The sequence below is a fragment of the Syngnathoides biaculeatus genome, chromosome 19 (assembly GCF_019802595.1).
Source record: "Syngnathoides biaculeatus isolate LvHL_M chromosome 19, ASM1980259v1, whole genome shotgun sequence".
Classification (NCBI taxonomy): Eukaryota; Metazoa; Chordata; class Actinopteri; order Syngnathiformes; family Syngnathidae; genus Syngnathoides; species Syngnathoides biaculeatus.
Window position 1 is genome coordinate 16,011,366 of NC_084658.1, and position 19,319 is coordinate 16,030,684.

The 19,319-nt window shown below is 46.4% G+C and overlaps 1 protein-coding gene across 15 annotated transcripts in view; it reads left to right on the forward strand.

Moving 5' to 3' along the window:
* Positions 1 to 19,319, forward strand: part of drosha (drosha ribonuclease III) — a 179,746-nt gene that overhangs the window by 150,372 nt on the left and 10,055 nt on the right. For 14 of the 15 annotated variants that reach the window (XM_061804976.1, XM_061804975.1, XM_061804974.1 and 11 more), the window contains 6 exons: positions 804 to 961; positions 5,731 to 5,836; positions 10,762 to 10,903; positions 14,077 to 14,159; positions 16,773 to 16,876; positions 18,882 to 18,974. In XM_061804976.1, the coding sequence (XP_061660960.1) occupies positions 804 to 961; positions 5,731 to 5,836; positions 10,762 to 10,903; positions 14,077 to 14,159; positions 16,773 to 16,876; positions 18,882 to 18,974 (686 nt within the window). Of the gene's footprint in view, positions 1 to 803; positions 962 to 5,147; positions 5,352 to 5,730; positions 5,837 to 10,761; positions 10,904 to 14,076; positions 14,160 to 16,772; positions 16,877 to 18,881; positions 18,975 to 19,319 lie in introns of those variants that run through there. The other variant, XM_061804989.1, reaches the window with a different exon arrangement.

Here is a 19,319-nt window from a genome sequence, read left to right on the forward strand (position 1 = left end):
TCGGGTGTACGGATGGAACGGGAATGTTTTCAGAATCATCTCGTATCCCTCCCCTGATGGATGGGCTTTCAATGCTCTTTTTTTTTTTTTTTTTTTATGTCCTCTGGTATTTCCACTGCTTCTGGCATTCTGGTTTACATTTGTTTTCTTCTGTTTTTTAATTGTTGCAAGTCACGACAAACCCTTTGTCAAGGATATCATTTTTTTTTTTCTTTCCGGGGGTGGAGTTGGGTGCGTGTTGTTTAAATGACCAAAAAAAAAAAAAAAAAAAAGCCAAATGGTTACCACAATGGAGCTTTCCGAGCGGCGATCTAAGCTCCACCCCTCTTAGCTTCATTAGCCACGTCCCACAAGCTTCCAAAATGGCGACTGAGGAGAACAGGTTTGAAGTCGATTCTCTAACGCGTATTCCAGATAATATTGCGGTATGCTTTTTTTTTTTTTTTTTTTTTTTTTTTGCAAAATGCGTCAGACTTGTCCAAGAGAGTTCTACAGAGAGGTCTCAACTATTTCATACAAAGATATGTACACGGAATTAAGATTTTGGACGGCGCGGGACGCAATGTCAATTCCCCAAGCGCACCTGAGGACCATTTTCTTCGTAACGTTAACTTTTCCAAGCGCACGCTACTGGCAGCCAGCATCGCTTGTGGGGCAATACGGCGAAAGGGGGCGTGTCAAGCCAGGGCTTAAGACAACGCGGCTATCTGATTGGCTCATATCGTACGAGTGATCGGCAGGTCGGAAAGGTCCATTGATCAAAAAGACTTAACGTGTATCGTTTGTGGAAACCTCCCGACCAGGTCCAGGAGCCTCAGACGGACCGGCAGCTGATCGAGACCTCGCCCGTCCTGCAGAAGCTGACCAGCTTCGAGGACTCCATCGGCGTGTTGTTCACCCACGTGCGTCTGCTGGCCCGAGCCTTCACGCTGAGGACGGTGGGCTTCAACCACCTCACGCTGTAAGTTCAACGTCCAAGGCGCCGTTCACAAAGCCGGGTGCAAGCGCAAGGACCGCGTCCGAGTCGCGTCGTTTGCGAGAACGTGATTTTCCACGTACGCGCATACAGGTAGATATGTCGTGGGAATGACGTCATACACATTGCAATTACAAAATGGATGCATCAGAATAAGTCGGCTGATGTTTTTCCGCTTTCTGCTGGGACAAAAGGCTCCGGAGAGGACGTGTTTTCGTGTGGACAGAATTATTTTTGTAACCTCCTTTTGACTGAGAGAGAGGTACTGGCCCCCCCAGCCGCACTGCATCACGGGAAGTGTGCTTTTTCATTCTCGCTGTTGCTCATTTACCGCCGCCACGTAATCTCATTTGACACATTTATCCCGCATTGTCGTCATTTGCGCGGCGAAAGGATCTTCACTTGCTTGTTAATGCAGTTAATGCATCAGCCCAAGTACGTTCTACATTGTTTGGCAACGATTACGTCTGTGATTATTCACTGTTAATTAAAGTTTCTCGGCGAGGCAGCATTTCTTTTTTCCACCCCCCCCCATGCAACAAGCGTCATTGTGCGGCTGCTTGTTACCGCGAATGGATCGTGTTCCGTGTTGGGAAAAACGATAATGAGACAGTTCACGCTTGTTTGTGTTGCAACGGATGCTTAACTCGCCGCGCAGTCCCGACTTTGACAGCTAAAGCAAATTAGCGTTAGCAGCACACCTGAAATGGTATTGGCAGGCAGCCACGCGCCAGTGTAATTGCTTGCTTTTCTTTACTTTGCCACCCCCCGACTCAGCAGGCCATCAAGGATTTCCCTCCAACAGAACATTGTATTTCATAGGAACGCCGCTAATTTGTTTACGTTCCACGTTTGTTTGGCCGGACGACGTGGCCTCAAGACGGAAAGTTACCTTTTCTTCAGCCGTTTTGCTTTTCGTACCTCCGTCTCCTCAGTAGCTATTCGTTGAGCCGAGCCGGGTCGACCTAAATAGAGGAAACTTTCTTGACGACAGCGAAGCTCCCAAAAGAGCAGAGGTCAGCCTAAAGTGGGACAAGCCGCATCGAAGAAGTAGAAGGTGAGATCAGACGGGGGGGAGGTCAGACAATCAGGTAGGCGGCAGATGAGGAGACAGGACTCGGGCTGACCTCCGAACCTCTCCCCTGGCGCAGAGGACGAGCTGGCCTAAAAAAAAAAAAAAAAAAAAAAAAAAAAACGACAAATTTGGCCGGTGACCCCATTGAGAGGCCCCCCCCCCCCCCTCTCCGCTTTTGCAACATTTTCACCCAACGCAGACAAAATGGGCCTTGTTCCACACGATGAGCAACTTACAACGTCGTAAACATGCTTAGTTAGTTGTTTTGTCTTCACTTGCTTGTTAGTTTGGCAATTTGTTTGTTTGTTGCGTGTGCATTCATTCTTTTATTAGTTCATTTTTTTATGTTTCTTTGTTAGTAGTTATGTTTTTGTTTTCTTTGTTAGCTCTTTTTTAAAATTTTCTCTTTGCTAGAGTATTTTTTTTTTTTGGGGGGGGGTTGTTTGTTAGTGAGTTATTGTTGTTGTTCATTCAAATGAAGGATATCGATAATTACATTTTGGTGCAGATGAAGGTGCAGCTCGAGAAGAGAGCATGTAAGCCTATGTGTAGCGTGCATTAGCGCCACCTACGGGAGTGGGGTGGAAGCGCACCACCCAGCTCGTCAGGGTTCCTCAGGTCGAGACGGGCGCGTTTAAGGCTGCCGGGTCTCGGCGTCGCTCTGACAGGTTTTATTTTTGACGTGCTGTAGTTTCTCATCATCAGAGCGCCGGCGCTCTTGTCATCCTCAGTCGGCCTCCAAAAATATAGGAAGATTGCAGCGAGCAGCCTGCCTGCCTGCCTGCCTGCCTGCCTGCCTCCTCCTCCTCCTCTTGGTTTTCTTCTTCTCTTCACCCGAGCTGATGAAGGTGTTTCACATCAAAGCGGAACTTTCCTCCCGTCTCTCCCCTGCAGCTCGCTGCCGCATTGTGCCGGCGAATAAAGGACGAGTGTTCACACAGCAAAGCCTTCCTCTCTGACCCCCCCCCCCCCCCCCCACCCTCTCGTCGCTCAGGAAATCTGCTTCTTCTTCCAGAAAACCTTTCCGCTACAATCTACTCGAGTGATTTTAACAGATGACGAAGTCCTCGAGATTGATTTCATTTGTTTTATTTACACCACCATCGTTTATTATTCTAATTTAAACCCCCCCCCCCAAATTAGTGAATTGGTATTTTTTTCATTCTCACTTAAGTCGCACTAAAATAAACAATGTAACATTTAATTGATTGTAATGAACTAAAGGATCCATAAGGGTTAAAATAATTAATAATCAATAATAATTTGCTCATCAGCATTTTATAAATGTTATTTGGCCCTCAGACGTGTACTTTATTTTCATCCATCAAAATTAAATAATTGGCTCTTATTCAAAGTAACTTATATTCCGCATTCAATATGTGTTTTTCTAGTTTACTTTTACTTGGAGTATTTTTGAATCATCCAATGATGACGACATATTTTGGATGATTCCACTAAAATTTTCTATTCCCCCCCCGCCCCCCATCTCCAAATGATCTGGCCCATCAGTCACCACTGAGAATTTAATACATTTGTTGTATGTATTGACCGGTAGAAAACAATTTTTGTATGATTTATTTGTCAAAACTATCAATTATTATTTAGCATTTTAACAATACGGCGACGCAAATGAGCAGAACCAGCAACAAGCATTCTTTTGTGGAGGAAGGTAGAAGAAGAACTTTTTCTTTTTGATTCAAACTTTGTAATCCTTTAGTTGGGGGAAAAGCTAACTCCTGACAGTCATATTGACTTAAATTTGCTTCACGATTATGATTCCATATCCAAATATCCAAATGAAAAAAATTGGTTTTCCTCCTTTCTGACATTCAGCAGTGCCGTTTGACGCCGTCTCGACAATTTCTAAAGGATACCAAAATTGTGAACGTGCTTGCGATCTTGTTTGCCCTCTCCCGGTCCTGATTGGTGGACAGAGAATATTTCTGCCATCCTCTATAATTACGTGAATGGAAATTAGAATCGTTTCGAGCGGCTTCTGACGTTGATCGATTGGCTGAAACAAAGCGTAAGCAAAACTCTCTCGCTTATGACGACGAGCGGCGCCTTTGTGTTTGTGCGATTTTTGGCACCTTGAATGGGAAAATGTCACCGAACGACAGTAAATGTAAAGCAAATATGTGGAATTTAATCGAAAATAATTACAGACCTCTCTGAGACGTTGCCCCACTGCTAGACGTTATTCACCAGAGACTTTGACATGATACAAAATAAATCATTTTGAGCTGTTTTTAATTAAAAAATGATGTGGCCCTCAGGAAAAGTCTGTCAACAGTGTGTGTCCCCCCGCCCCCCCCCCTTTTTTTTTTTTTTTTAAATAATAATGGACTTTATCAGACTTAATTAAAGATGTGGCAAGTAAATGGGAGCTCAAGTATTTGTTGTCAGATTCAGTGGTTAAAAAAACGATTTGGTGCAATTATTCATATAAATGCAGAACGAAAGGGCAGCGGGTGCCACACTTTCCTTTCGGAGGTAAACAGAAAAACTCATTTCCACTGGGACGGAATGAATTCCAAATGGAGCTTCAATTAAACGGCGGCCGTCATTTCAACGTGATTGACAGCGCCACGCGTCGAATGGCCGTCCCTCGCCGGTCTATTAAGGGTCGTCTTTCCCGGCCTTTATTGAGCCCAAGTACATATTTTAAAATGGGGAAATCTCAGTGTTATAAAAAATTACACATATTAAAACCCCCAATAATTGCTGCCACCCCCACCTAGAAAAAAACAGGACCTTTGTCTAATTGCCATTGATTTTTGCTTCCTTGGCATTAAATGCTCCAAGATGATGGGAAAGCACTTCGTTGGCACGGATGAAGCTCCTCAACTCACTTAAATGGAGTTCCCTGGCCCTATTAGCTTGCGGTGTCTTAGAAAATCACAAAATTGACATTAAGAGAGTGCTGAAAAATAAAACAAATATAAATATCTGTGAATAGGTAAATAATGAGGTTACATATAGAACAAAAAGAGGATGTCATTGTGCTGCACCGTCACTGTACGTCACTGGCAGAGATAGATCAACGTTGAATACATTTTTTTTTTTTTTTTTTTTTTTGCAATGACACATTTTCAGCCCAATGTAGTGAAATTGGATCGTTCCCCGCGGCACAACTCATGTCGGCAGAGCGGTTGGGAATCATCATTTGGACAGCCGATAAAAGGCGGAGGTGCGAGAAATCCGACAACAACCTCTGGCACGTTTCTCTGCCTCTGAAGTCGGCCTCCTCGTCCTCCTCATCTTCTCCCTCTGCATCCCCGCCAGCTGCTCACACGGGCGGCGGATGAATGGCCGCCGCGGCGCTCCATCTGCAATGCTGAGCATACAGCGGTGTTGAATGGCTGGTCAGTACAGTGGCAGCAGAAGTGGGGGTGGGGGGGGGCTGCTTGTCAAGCTGGCTGCCAAACATTTTTCTTTCTGGAATCGTTAAAAAGCAGAATGTTCGTCTCTCTGGCCTGCTCCTTACAACACGGACTTTTCTGTAATGGCCTCACGACTGCCGACTTGAATCAGAAGTCAGAACAAGTTTCCCCCTCCCCCCCACCCCGCAAGAAGCCCGAAGAGTTTTCACGGCTCCCCACGAGAGCACCCCGTTAGTCAACGCTGGATGTTTACGACCGTGTCGGTTATTAAATGTCCGCTCGTCGTCTTGTTCCAGGGGCCACAACCAGAGGATGGAGTTCCTGGGGGATTCCATCATGCAACTGGTGGCCACCGAGTACCTCTTCATCCACTTCCCCGACCACCACGAGGGACATTTAACGGTAAGTGTCGTACACTTGACATTGGAAATTTTAATGGAGACAAAGTTAGCACAAAATGGCGCCGAGCGATGTGATGCAAGCACACTTAAAGTCCCCCCCCCCCCCCCCCCCAAAAAAAAAAATAAAAAAAATGCTGTAGTAAAAATGATCCGCCTGCCCGCGTGAGTAGAAATTCATTTTCTGGAATTGAGTCCCGCACAAAACCTCCCATGCGCAACTCTTTTGAGCGTACAACGAGCCACCGTGGAGCCAAATGAAGTTTCACGACAAAAAAAAAAAAAAAAGTCATATTATTCCAAAATGGCAGACGGGCCTTCCAAACAATAACTCCTCTTCGCTGTCTTTCAAACAACATTTTTCAAAACAAGTGAAAGTGATGTTTAATGTTCATTCATCCATTTTAATGGTCGCTTATTTCGCTTTGTTTCCTGAATGCTCCATGATTGTGACTCGATATCAAATGTATTGTTGTTAATATTCATGGACATTTGCAAAAGACAGATTATGTTTACATGATTTCCCACAGCCAAAATTGCTTCCGTTTTCATAGAATCGACTCGTATTAATCTTGAAAATCCAAGTTCCACTGTAATATTTCTATTTCTCCCTTGGAGGGAGGTTAAAAACCGCAATGCAAACACGATCCCGAGGTTGGGCGACCTCGGCAAAATATTCGCGGCTCGGAGGCGGATGCGTCGGGTCAAACGTTCCCAAGATGGAGAAACGGCTTCTCTGCTTTTTGCGACATATAAACGGGGCCCCCGCGTGTTTAACCCCCCCCCCCCGTCGACTCGGTGATTGGCTTCCACCGGGCTCCGGTCTTATCTTATCTTATAAAATAAACAAAACAATGTGGAAACGATTTCACTCATGTTGTCTTTTTCTTAGCGGAATTTATATTTGCTTGGCTGCTTTTGCCGCTAGTTGCTCCAAGAGTCATAGAAGTAGCTAAGTTGTCTGCACCCGCTGCTTTTAAAATGTTTTTTTTTTTTTTTGTAAGCGCCACGAGACAAGCGTTGTCAGTTTCTCAACGATGGATTGCCCGCCCCTTGTCGACGGCGTCACGTGGCGCCAATGTAAAACGCGCACCTCCAGACATTTGGCCTCCACGTCGTGGCAAGCGTCGCGCGCTCTCGTCTTTGGAGGGTGACGGCGACAGTGAACTTTCCGTCAGGCGACGGGGGAGGGGCCGCCGTTAAGCTTTCAATCAAATGTCACCCGTGCTCTTTTGACACCGTCGTCGCACACGCGAAAACGCTTTTTACAGCGGCGCTTTTCTTCATTTTGCAGCCTTTCTTGATGTATTTCCTCACTTCTGTGCTCGCTGTCAGTCTTTTCTGTCCAAAAGTGTCATTCAGGTAAGTATTCTTCCTCCCGCCCGCCCCCCCCGGCTTGCAGTGTTTACTGTACGGCGCCTCATCATTTGTCGTGGGACAGAAGCGTTCCAAGTTGTGCAGTCGCGCTTCTTTGTTGGCAGTTTTTGCCGCCGAGGCTGTCAAGTGTCTCGGAGATAAAGCGGGCCGCCTCGACTTTGCGCGGCACAAAAGCGAGCGATCGCACCTTTTTAAAGGCGCGCGGGGCCATTTTGACGCCGCAACTCCCCCCCCCCTTTTTTTTTTCTCCTCTTTTTCTGGCGTCAGCATCAGCGTTTCTCTTTTCGCTGGCGCGACGACGCCGACTATCAGCTGCAGGCTGCGGCGTTTGATGTGGGCTGAAAGCGGCGAACAAGAGCCGCCGTTGAGAGACTTGGGGGGGGGGGGGGGCGTGACGTCAGCCGCGTTGAAAGGACTGATAGCCGCGGCCAAGCCACCCCAATCGAGATAAGCTACATCTGAAATGGATTTCAATAAAAGCGCCTATTCAACTAGTGTGCGCGCGAACGAGCTTCACATCATCTTCCATTCTGTTTGCTCCCCCGCTGCCTCGCTCCTCCCTCCCTCTGTGTATGCATCTTGCAGCTATATTTAACATGTTTGTGTTGTTTCCCACCCCCCTCTTCTCCTTTTGGGGACGTGGATGTTGTACCTCAGCCTGCAGAACACGACGCCGTCCGCTCCGCCGCGAGTCAAGCATGCAATATTTACCAGAACGAGGCGCAATCTCCACGAAACATTTACTGGGGAATTACCATTTCTGTCTGTGATGAATTATTTCACGCGGAACATTATTCGGCTGCTCCCGTGCGCACGTATTCCATTTCAGAAGCTCGTCGGAACCGAAACCTGATGCGCCCGTTACACCGCGGTCTTCTATTGTGGGCAGGCCGGCTGAAAATCATCCACAATTCAGGCCGAGGCGGCAAAGACACGCTTTGAAATGGCCCCGATTAAAGCGGCAATAAAGCAATGTTGCGTTTGTGGCATTAATTCTGCTCGGCACGATGCAAAAAAAAAAAAAAAAAGCATATGGTGCATTGGAGATTTATTCCCCCGCACTATAACTATTTGAACACCCTGCTATATTGCAAGTTTTCCCACTTTGATATCACGGAGGGGTCTGAAATTTTCATGGCAGGTGCACGTCCACTGCGAGAGAGGAAAAGGAAAAATCCAGAAATCACAATGAATGATTTATTTGTGTGATACAGCTGCAAATAAGTATTTGAACACCTGTCTATCGGCTCGAATTCCGACCCTCAAAGACGTGTTAGTCCGCCTTTAAAAGTCCACCTCCATTCCGTGTCTTATCCCGAATCGGGTGCGCCCGTGTGAGGTCGTTAGCTGCATAAAGTCACCTGTCCACCCCGTGCAATCGGTAAGACTCAAACTTGTAACATGGCCGAGACCAAAGAGCTGTCCAAAGACGCCAAAGACCAAATATTACGACTCCACACGGCTGAGAAGGGCTACGGAGAAATTGACAAACAGCTTGGTGAAAAAAGGTCCACTGTAGGAGCAGTCGTTAGAAAATGGAAGAAGCTAAACATGACGGAGCCCCACGCAAGATATCACCTCGTGGGGGTCTCAGTGATCCTTAGAAAGGTGAGGGATCAGCACAGGACCACGCGACAGGTCTTGGTCAATGACCTGAAAAGAGCTGGGACCACTGCTTCCAAGGTGACTGTTGGGAATACACGATAAGGCGTCGTGGTTTGAAATCAGCTACGGCATGGAAGGTTCCCCCATTTGGAGGACACAGAGGAGTCACGGGAGAAAAGTTCTGTGGTCAGATGAGACCAAAATGGAACTTTTTGGTCATAATTCCACTCACGGTGTTTGGAGGAAGACGAATGATGAGTTCCATCCCAAGAACACCGTCCCTACTGTGAAGCGAGGGCGTGGTGGCATCGTGCTTTGGGGGTGGTTTTTTTTTTTTTTGCACATGGGACAGGACGACTGCACTGTATTAAGGAGTGGACGACCGCGGCCATGTATTGTGAGATTTTGGGGAAAAACCTCTTTCCCTCAATCAGAGGACTGAAGATGGGTCGTGGCCGGGGTCTTTCAACATGACAATGACCCGAAGCACAGCCAGGAAAACCAAGGAGGGGTTCTGGCATGGTCTAGCCAGTCTCCGGACCTAAACCCAATAGGAAATCTTTGGAGGGAGCTGAAACTCCGTGTTTCTCAGCGACAGCCCAGAAACCCGCCTGATCTAGAGAAGATCTGCGTGGGCCAAGGAGTGGGCCAAAATCCCTCCCGCAGTGTGTGCAAACCTGGTGAACAACTACAGGAAACGTTTGACCTCTGTAATTGCAAACAAAGGCTACTGTACCAAATATTAACATTGGTTTTCTCAGGTGTTCAAATACTTATTTGCGGCTGTATCACACAAATAAATCGTTAAATAATCATAGATTGTGATTTCTGGATTCTTTCTTTTTCGATGATCTCTCTCGCAGTGGACAAATTTCAGAGCCCGCCGTCATTTATAAGTGGGAGAACTTGCAATGTCGCAGGGTGTTCAAATACTTATTTTCTCCACCGTACGTTGAAAAAGTGAAGCGCGTGTGAGTGTTTTACGAATGCACCGTATAAAAAATAAAATAAAATAAAATACGGTGTAGTAACGACACCTCAAATTTCCGACCTTTAAAACAAATTAATAACAACACAAAAGCAGAATTTATACAATCTGGGCTGTTTTTCTGTGGACTCGGCATTCAGAAAAAGTATCCGACGCGCCACCAGTGTACACTCGTCTAACATTGATGCATTATTCAAAAAAAAATTGCAGGTAAAAGGTGGCTTTTTCAGCAGTCTCTTAATGTCATTCCAAGTAAATAAAATCCAGAATTTAATTTTTCCTTGGCCTGTGCGCCCCCCCCCCGCCCGCACAATGTTTGCTCGAATTGGAGTCGCTTTGTGGCCTTGACATTTTACACCGTGGCAAAGTGGACAGATTGTGAAGATTGGAAATATCAAAGAAGCCGAGACGACTATTTTCATACTTGTATCGTGAGCGGCGGTAGTGTCGGTGACGACTGTACATTATTGGTAGATGCTTTAAATATGCAGATGTCATTAGATAGTAATATGCAGTCGATGTGAGTTGTAAGACTAAAATGCATCAGACCGCTAATTCTTAACGTTCAAAATAAACTGTTTTTGAAAAAAAAAAAAAAAAAAATGCACTTTTTAATAACTGCTGAGCAGAGTAAACAAAATGTGTGCGGTCAAGACTCTCCTTCACCTCCACAAACAACCCAGGCTAAACTTCGCTCCCATACTTCCTTGACGCCAATTGCTACTTTCACATTTATCAATGGATTTGGAGCCCTCTTGTGATATGGAGAAAATGCACAAAAACCATAAACAGGCGGCGGTCAGTGGACGGTGACTTTAGGAGCGACTGTCACAAAGTTACTCGCCAGTCTTTTTGTCATTTTTTTCTGTGTTTGGCTGCCCGAATGAGTCCAATTTTTGTCTCACTACACGTATGAAAATGAAATGACGACCGAATGCGCGTTTTGTGTTTTGTGGTAGCTTCTGCGCAGCTCGCTGGTCAACAACCGCACGCAGGCCAAAGTGGCGGAGGAGTTGGGCATGCAGGAGTTCGCCATCACCAACGACAAAACCAAGCGGCCCGTGGCGTTGCGGACCAAGACCCTGGCCGACCTGCTGGAGTGTACGTACAAACGCGCCGTTTCTTTAGCGTCGGCCTCGCAGTTCGGAGGTCCCGGGTTCGATCCCGGCCTACCTATGTGCGAGTTTGCATGTCCTCCCCCGTGCCTGCGTGGCTTTCCTCCCACATCCTAAAAATCATGCCACATTAATTGTGCACTCTAAATTGCCCGTAGGTGTGATTGTGAGTGCAATTGGTTGTTCGCTTCTGTGTGCCCTGTGATTGGCTGGCGACCAGTTCAGGGTGTACTCCGCCTCCTGCCCGTCGACAGCCGGGATAGGCTCCGGCACTCCCCGTGACCCTCGTGGGGATAAGCGGCAAAGGAAATGGATGGATGTTTTACATAATGAAAGCAAACGAGAGAACACCGTGTACGTCAGCACCGACCGTATGAACAAGAGTCTACAAATCAGTCCAGAATTTTTTTTTTTTTTTTTTTGAACTTATTACTTACTATATTTGTCTTTTTGGCAAGTTGTGCTGCGCCTCTCGCCAGGGCAAAGTTAAAAAAAATAAAAATAAATCGTCAAAACTCCCCAAAGCACGCAAGTACCGTAGCTCCAGTACGCCGAGCCCGCGTAATGCCGCCGGATCCCAAAACGCGCAACGGGACAAGCCCCCCCCAGAGCTCAAAAGGCAATCTCGTCACGCTCGGAAGCGCCGCAGCCGACGGACGACCAGCCGGTTTGCTTTGTGAGTTGCGGTACGTGTCACCATCTTCTCGTTGATTACAGTCGCCCAATATTGACCGCCCGCGTGAGCCGATAAGCCAAAAAAAAAAGTTTCCGACGTGCAACTTTTGCCCATTATGTCTGGAAGGCTTTCACGCGTCTGCATTCAATAGCTTTTAATGAAATGGCTTGTCGGGCCTCGGTATTTTCCCTTCCAATCGGCCCTTCCTCGAGCGTGACTCTGAACGATTTTGGTTGGCACAATCAACAAGACGCGGCGAGCGACCGGCGGACAAACAAGCGCCCAATTGAGGCCGCCGACGAGGGGTGTCGTTAAATCTTCATTTTTCTCGCTCGCGTCACGTAAACGCGCTCGTCAACAATTTCTCTTAATAGAGCACGCTTACGTTTCCCAACGATTTTACAAATGACTTTGCGTTAGGAGCAATCACAGTGATATTCTGTCTGAAAATATTTGCTTTATTGCGTTTATTGGCTGTGATAGTCTTTTTTTTTTTTTTTTCTAAACAAATAACGATCATTTCATCGTGTCTTTCGAGATATTTTTATTACGACTGCTCAGTAGCAATTTTCCCTAACATCATATCATATACGACGGCTGTATCTTGCTACTGATCAGCACCATTGAGGAAAATATGAGCTATTGTGTGATTTTACACCACTAAAAGTGTCCACGTGGTCATGTATTAAATGTTTTTCTTCCACTACTGTATATCCGTTCTCGCGCACAAAATGATCACGAGATATAATAAGCATATCACATCTGTGATTTTTACCCCCTCGATTTACATCATGATCCATTGCTAATGGTTTACTTCCAAATCCAGTAATAATAAATCAATAAGAATTGACGATCACACGATTGCTATCCGCTGTTATTGGTGTTATTCCATATATTTTGCAAAATTATTCCGTTTTGCGCGTCACTTTCCCAACCATAAAATTTCACAATGTTTACGAGGTTTTTTTTTTTTTTGTGTTTTTAATCAATAATGTATATTGATTATACAACAGCCGTATCATGATACTATCTATTGTGTGATTTACGCCACTAAAAGTGTCCACGTGGTCATGTATTAAATGTTTTTCTTCCACTACTGTATATCCGTTCTCGCGCACAAAATGATCACGAGATATAATAAGCATATCACATCTGTGATTTTTACCCCCCCCGATTTACATCACGATCCATTGCTAATGGTTTACTTCCAAATACAGTAATAATAAATCAATAAGAATGGACAATCACACGATTGCTATCCGGCCGTACCGTTGTTATTGGTGTTATTCTATATATTTTGCAAAATTTTTCCATTTTACGCTTCATTTTCTCAACCATAAAATTTCAATGATTACGAGTTTTTTTTTTTTTTTCCAAATCAATAATGTGTATTGATGATTATACAACAGCCGTATCATGATACTATATAAATTGTGGAGAAATATGAGCCATTCTCTACTATTATTCATATTCGTCTTTTGTATAGATTTTTTTTTTTTTTTAATGCAGTATATTGATTATCTCACAGTACTGTGGTACTTTGGGCACCAAATATAAGTCATATGGTAACTGCGATTCCCAACATTGGTAAGTAGGGTGCGTGTATATATTTATATATATATACGTATATATATATATATGTATTTTTTTTAAACTATGGAGTGGAAGGGAGAGCTCAAAGGAAAACTGTCATCATCAAGTGCTGCAACATGCTGAGAATCAATTTCTCAGCGGGTGCGGCGAGAGAGAAGGTAGCCATCAGTGATGCGGGAAAAGATATCTAAAAAAAAAAAAATCACAAAACGCCTCCCATCGTTTGCCTTTCAGATTGCGCCGTCGGGCCGCCAAGGTAATTGGCAACGCGGGGAAGGAGGCGCGAGGGTCAGCTCGGGAAAAAGGAGCGCGCACGAACGGCTGCGCCCCGCGGCGGCGACGGCCCCGCCTCGAATATTACCCATCATTCCTCTCCGGGGCGGCTAATAACGGCCTGATGCGGCTTCCATTTCAAATGGGGGGGGGGGGGGGGCACACTTGGACGGAGCTTATATCTGATATCGCTTTTGACTTTAAACTGCTCGGCAAAGAGCTGAGCAAACGAGTTCAACGCCGTTCGTTGATTGGACGACGCTAATTAGCGGCATTTCCATGGCTCTTAAATCGCATAATTTCTGAAACACTACCGAAAGTATGCTTTTTTTTTTTGTTGTTGTGGTCTTTATAAGTGTCAAGGAAGTATGTTGTACCGAGTAGCTCATTTCCGACTTTGTTGTCCGTCGATGTTATGGGAAGTCCGTGTGCATGCGCATTTTTTTCCCCCAAATCATCGAAGCTTTATTTATTTCTAAGGGTAACATTGTATTATAATATGAAAATCAGTTCATATAAGCCGTTAAAATAGGCCATTATTTTCAAAACGTTTGCAGGGCATCAATTACGCCATCTTATTATTAAAAAACCCCAAATTCTTCTTCATCTTCTTGCAGCTTTCATCGCGGCTCTCTACATTGATAAGGACCTGGAATTCGTGCACACTTTCATGAACGTCTGCTTTTTCCCCCGACTGAAGGTGAGCCGCCTATTGATAGCCGCCAGCGCCTGATCAATGAGCCGCCGAGAGATGCCAATCGGGGGAGCGCAGGGGGGCTAATGGCGCTAGCCTAATGGCGCGAGCATTGACGCGACGGCTTCGCGCGGCGCCGAGATCGCTATTTTCGTCGTCCTCAATGGGGATCGCGACGGCGGCGGCGGCGGGAAGCCGCTTTTGTCTTGCTAGTCGGCTTTTTTCCCCCCACGGATTCAAAACCGGCCCTTTTCATACTGGCCACCCGAGCTCGGTCTTTATGTCACAAGGAAGAAGTCGACTTCCTGATAATGGTGCGTTAATTCTGACTCAAACCAAGTCATGTGACTGCAGTTCCCTCAGGGGCCGCAAGCAGAATATGAATTTTAACCCCAAGACTCCTTTTGTGTTGAAAGTAATTGTCACTGGCCCTGATTGCTGATGCCACCATGTAGCCAATCACTGAAAAAAAAAAAAAGACTGGCTAGCGCATACACGTCGAGCGGTATGTCGATTGGTGGAAGCCAGTTGGCCGCCATCTTGGTACTCCCAAAATGACATGGTTTACAGGTTGGATTATGTTTTTCCCTCAAAGTTTGGCATTTAGAATTAAAACTGGTTGTGCGAGCTTGACATTTTTTCATTTCTGGTAACATTTCTGGATTTTTTATTTGACCTGCTAAGCCAAAAAAGACGAGCAAGAAAGCTCGCATATTACCTTGGGCCCGATATCTGTGACATGTTAACTCTTACCAAAATACGTCATGAAGTTCATCATAACAAACTAAGCATTTTTGTCATAAAAACATTCAATTTTAAGTCAACCAGTTCGACATATTTTTGGAAATAAGGATTCACAATGGGCAAATACATGCTAAACGCGTTGTTCATTCGTCGTCTCTGCGACGTCCTATTTTAGACTTGTTTCCTCGCATTTGAAAATCCGATTCAGTTTGCAGAGTTCTGTATTATGAAATTCATTAAAAAATTTCACAGAAAATGTTTTCTTGCTTATCGACTGATGAAGTTTGGCAAAATATTAACATCGCTTTTTTGCAAAAAAAAAAAAGTCTGCTTATAAAGGCTAAGCAGAGACCAAATTGAGCTCATCAGAAAATTAAAAAAAAAAACAAAAAACCTTTACAAACAAACTTAACAGTGTCAACGTAAATCTTTCTAATTTACCAGTGCAATGTTTTCTCACAGCCACGAAAATGGCGACTAACGCACAGGTCGGCATGCTTGTTTTTGGAGTATCAAGATGGCGGATGGCAACGTCCGTTTTGGTGGCCAATGAGCCAACCAGTCTTTTTTTTCGATCAGTGTAGCTAATAAACTGAATACATTAGTCCGAAACGGCAGTATGAACGCGTCGTGTCCTGCTTCTGAGATGTTTTTGAAGGATTATGGGCAGAGAAACAGGGTACGGAGGGGTGGGGGGGGGGGGGTGCTGATTTCATTTTACGACCATGTTGATATGTGTAATCATGATCAACATCAGCCTTGTGGTGTCTTATCGTCGTTTATGTTTTAAAGTAATAGCCTCCACCAAACCCAGTGAGCGTTTTCAGCGTCGAACACCAACCAGTAGTGAGGAATTCCAAGCGCCTTTGCGGTGTAATTGAACGGCCAAAGCCATTCTTCATTTGGGCTCGGGGAGCGTAAACGCGGGCTAATGGCCTCGGCGTTGGAAAAAGCCGCGCGACGCCTCGCGCGCGACTCCGGGACAAAGCCAGATATATCGGCGACGGCCTCCCCTCTGAAGCCTCCGCCGCGGTCTGATGTGCCGGCCTAATTGCCGTCTCGGTGAGCCTCTCCGGGGAGAATCCCCGACTCAGAAGGAGCCCGGGCTCTGCGCCGCGGTCGCCTCATTTCCACTTCCAAGAGAAAAAGTTGCGCAGCGGCCGGCGCCCGGCCTCGCGTTTCATCCAATTTGGCTGGAAACAGAGAAGCAATGAAGGGCCCTCCCTTATAATGACTTCTCCTCTTTCCCTGCACTCTGTGATTACGCGTGAAGAGGGAGCGAACGTCCTCCACTCTGCTCACAAAACGGCCGCATTTCTCTTCCATAGGTTGCATTCGGGCACCGTCGCCGCCCCAAGAGATGAGGAAGTGGGAAGGAGAAAAAGGGAAACAAAGTGCGGTGCGGCACTCTGAGAGGTTGGGAGCAATAAAGCGAGAGAGAGGAAAAGGCAGCAGAAGCACTCTTTGTAGAAAATTAATAGGAGCAGACAGTTCTGGATTCAAAGTCTGCCTTTTTATGACAGGGGCTGCTTCCCCGTTAATGGAAGAGCTTTTAAAAGTCCCCCCTGGATAAGGGAAATGTATCAGGGCGCCACACCTGGGAGACTGCGGGCCGCTCCGTATTTCTGGACGCGAACTGGCTTTTGTCTTAAGTAGCCCGTGATTTGTCCGCACAACCAAGACCAGATGGAAAAGTGCAAGGATGGCGGCGGCGCTGGAAGATCTTCGGGGTGGGAGGCGGTGGGGTTAACGGGGACAGAAATGAAATAAAAGCCAGTGCAAAGCGAGGAGTTTGTTGGGGTTTTTTTTATTCTGTCTCTAAAAGGGTCCGCTGTGATGATGCGTTCCCCTTTTGGCCTTGTGCGTGTGTTGCAGGAGTTTATTCTGAACCAGGACTGGAATGACCCCAAGTCTCAGCTGCAGCAGTGCTGCCTGACGCTGAGGACGGAGGGCAAGGAGCCCGACATTCCGCTCTACAAGTAAGGCGGCCTTTGACCTTCACGCTCGAGGTTTCAAGGGATGTATGTTTTTCTAGCGTCAGGTCGCACCTCCACATTGGAATCCCGGCACACGACATGTTCAGTTGATTAAAGACGGTGTCCGTTTCCATTTTTATGGCGCATTACTTTTCGTTACATTACAGCCGCTCGGGGAAATCGAAAGGCGACCTAATCACAGCGGAATTGTTCACATCCTTCCTTGCTGACAAACCGGTACGGAGGCGAAGGTTTACAAGGCCCCCGCCGTGGTGGATGGGCCGTGTAAAGGTCCCCGTTGTTGCGATGAGTAAACGCCCCGGGGGAGGCCCTCGCTCTTTGGCGACACAAAGGCCAAGGCCAAGGCGTCATTTGACAAAACCCGCACTTTCCCTCCGCCGACATCAGCTCCCGTGTGTTACCGTGGCAACTGCCCCCCCCAAAAAAACGGTTCACTCTCGTCAGCCACGAGGGTCGCGGGCCACGAGCAGTGTTAGGGTTTGAAGTCAGGGTTAGGGTCGTAGTCTCAAAGCAGGGTTTCAAGGAACAATTAGAAAGATGGAGCTACGCACCGGAAAGGAAAGGAATGAAGATTAGCCGAAGTAAAACAGAATATATGTGTGTGAATGAGAGGAACGGAGGGGGAAGTTCCAGGGAGAAGAGATGGCGAGGGTGGATGACTTCAGATACTTGGGGTCAACAGTCCAGAGCAATGTAGAGTGTGGGAAGGAAATGAAGAAACAGGCCCAAGCGGGGTGGAACAGTTGGCGGAAAGTGTTCTATGTGACGGGATGAAGGGTTTATAAAACAGTGACAGATTAGAGGCGGTGGCACGGAAGCAGAACCTGGAGATTGCAGAAATGACGATGTTGAGGTTCTCGCAAGTTGGATAGGATTAGAAACGAGCTCATTAGAGGGACGGCCAAAGTTGGATGTTTTGGAGACGAGGTGAGAGAGAGCAGACTTCGGTGGTTTGGACATGTCCAGAGGTGAGGGAGTGAGTATATTGGTAGGAGGGTGGTAAGGATGGATTTAAAGCTAATGTTGGGATTTCAAACAAATGAGGCTTCTAATGTAAGCTTAATGTTTCAGTTTTGGGTTTCAAGTCTGGGTTAGGATCTCCAACTAGGTATGCAGTTGAAAATTGGGGTTGGGTTCCGGTAGAAGTTTCAAGCTAGCGCCGGGGTCTCAACGTATGGTTTCGGGCCGGGGTTAGAGTTTGAAACAAACGTCAGGCGCGCCCGAACCGGGGGGTTGGGGGGGGGGGGTGAATTATTGACGAGGTGTCAGAAGTGACCACGTTGCATTCAAAATGGATCCCACGCGCTCCTCAAATAAGTCAACTGCGCGTGAATAATTCAGCCGGGCGCGCGGCGCGTGTTTATGCTAATGTTAACATTTCAAACATCGCCCGAGTTTTGTTCCGGCGTCGGTCCCTGCAGAAGAAGTGCGAGTGACAGCTTGTCTTTTTTTTTTCTTCTTTTTAAGTGAGGCACATAATCCCCCTCTCTTCCTTTTCTTTGTTTTCCCTTGCAGTCTTCCGAATGTTCTTGTTTAGGCTGCCTGCAGCTTTTAACAGAAGGAAACACCGGACTTAATATTGGATTGGGATGCAGAGAATTGAGTTGTATTTGTTGCCAAAGCAACTGGCAAATATGATTTATGTGGGGTGTCAAGCAAGGGTTTGGTTTCAAAAGTAGGCTTTCGAGACGGGTTTAGGGTAACAAGTCTGATCTCGGGTTTCAAGCCAGGGTTGGAGATTCAACGTTCGGTTTTCTGGTAGTTTAGAAATCATTCAAATCTGGTTTAGAGTTTGAAACAAAGGTGAAAGTTGGCGTTCCAAGAAAAGGTTTTAAGACAGGCTGGAGATTGTAAACCAGGCTTACTGTTTTAAAGGAGAATTCCAAACTTGCGTTCTGCTCTCAAAGTGGGATTTCAAGTCAGGCGCTTGCAGTCGCTCACGACGCCGCAGCCCTCCTCCCCTCTCACTGTGTTTTGTGCATTTCAGGACGCTGCAGACGGTGGGGCCGTCGCACGCGCGGACTTACACCGTCGCCGTCTACTTCAAGGGCGAGCGCATCGGCTGCGGAAAGGGCCCGAGGTGAGCATGGGGTCGTACCTTTTTTTTTGGGGGGGGGGGGGGGGGACGAACCCCAGTCAGGCGACCGACTGACTCCAGGAGCTACTTTGAAAACTTCAAAACCTAACGTGGCTTGGTAGATTCATTTGGGAGATTAGGACCAGACCCTTGCTCAGTCTTGAAATCAGTAACCCTAACACAAAACCCTCATGCACCCTTGAAACCCCAACTCAAAACCCCGATTAGAATGTTCATCTTGAAATCCAAACCCTTGTTTGAAACATTCATTTGAACCCTTAACCCATATTCTGAAGCCCTAACCCTAATTCAAAACTAACACTGCCTACAAAGGCTGATTTCAAACCA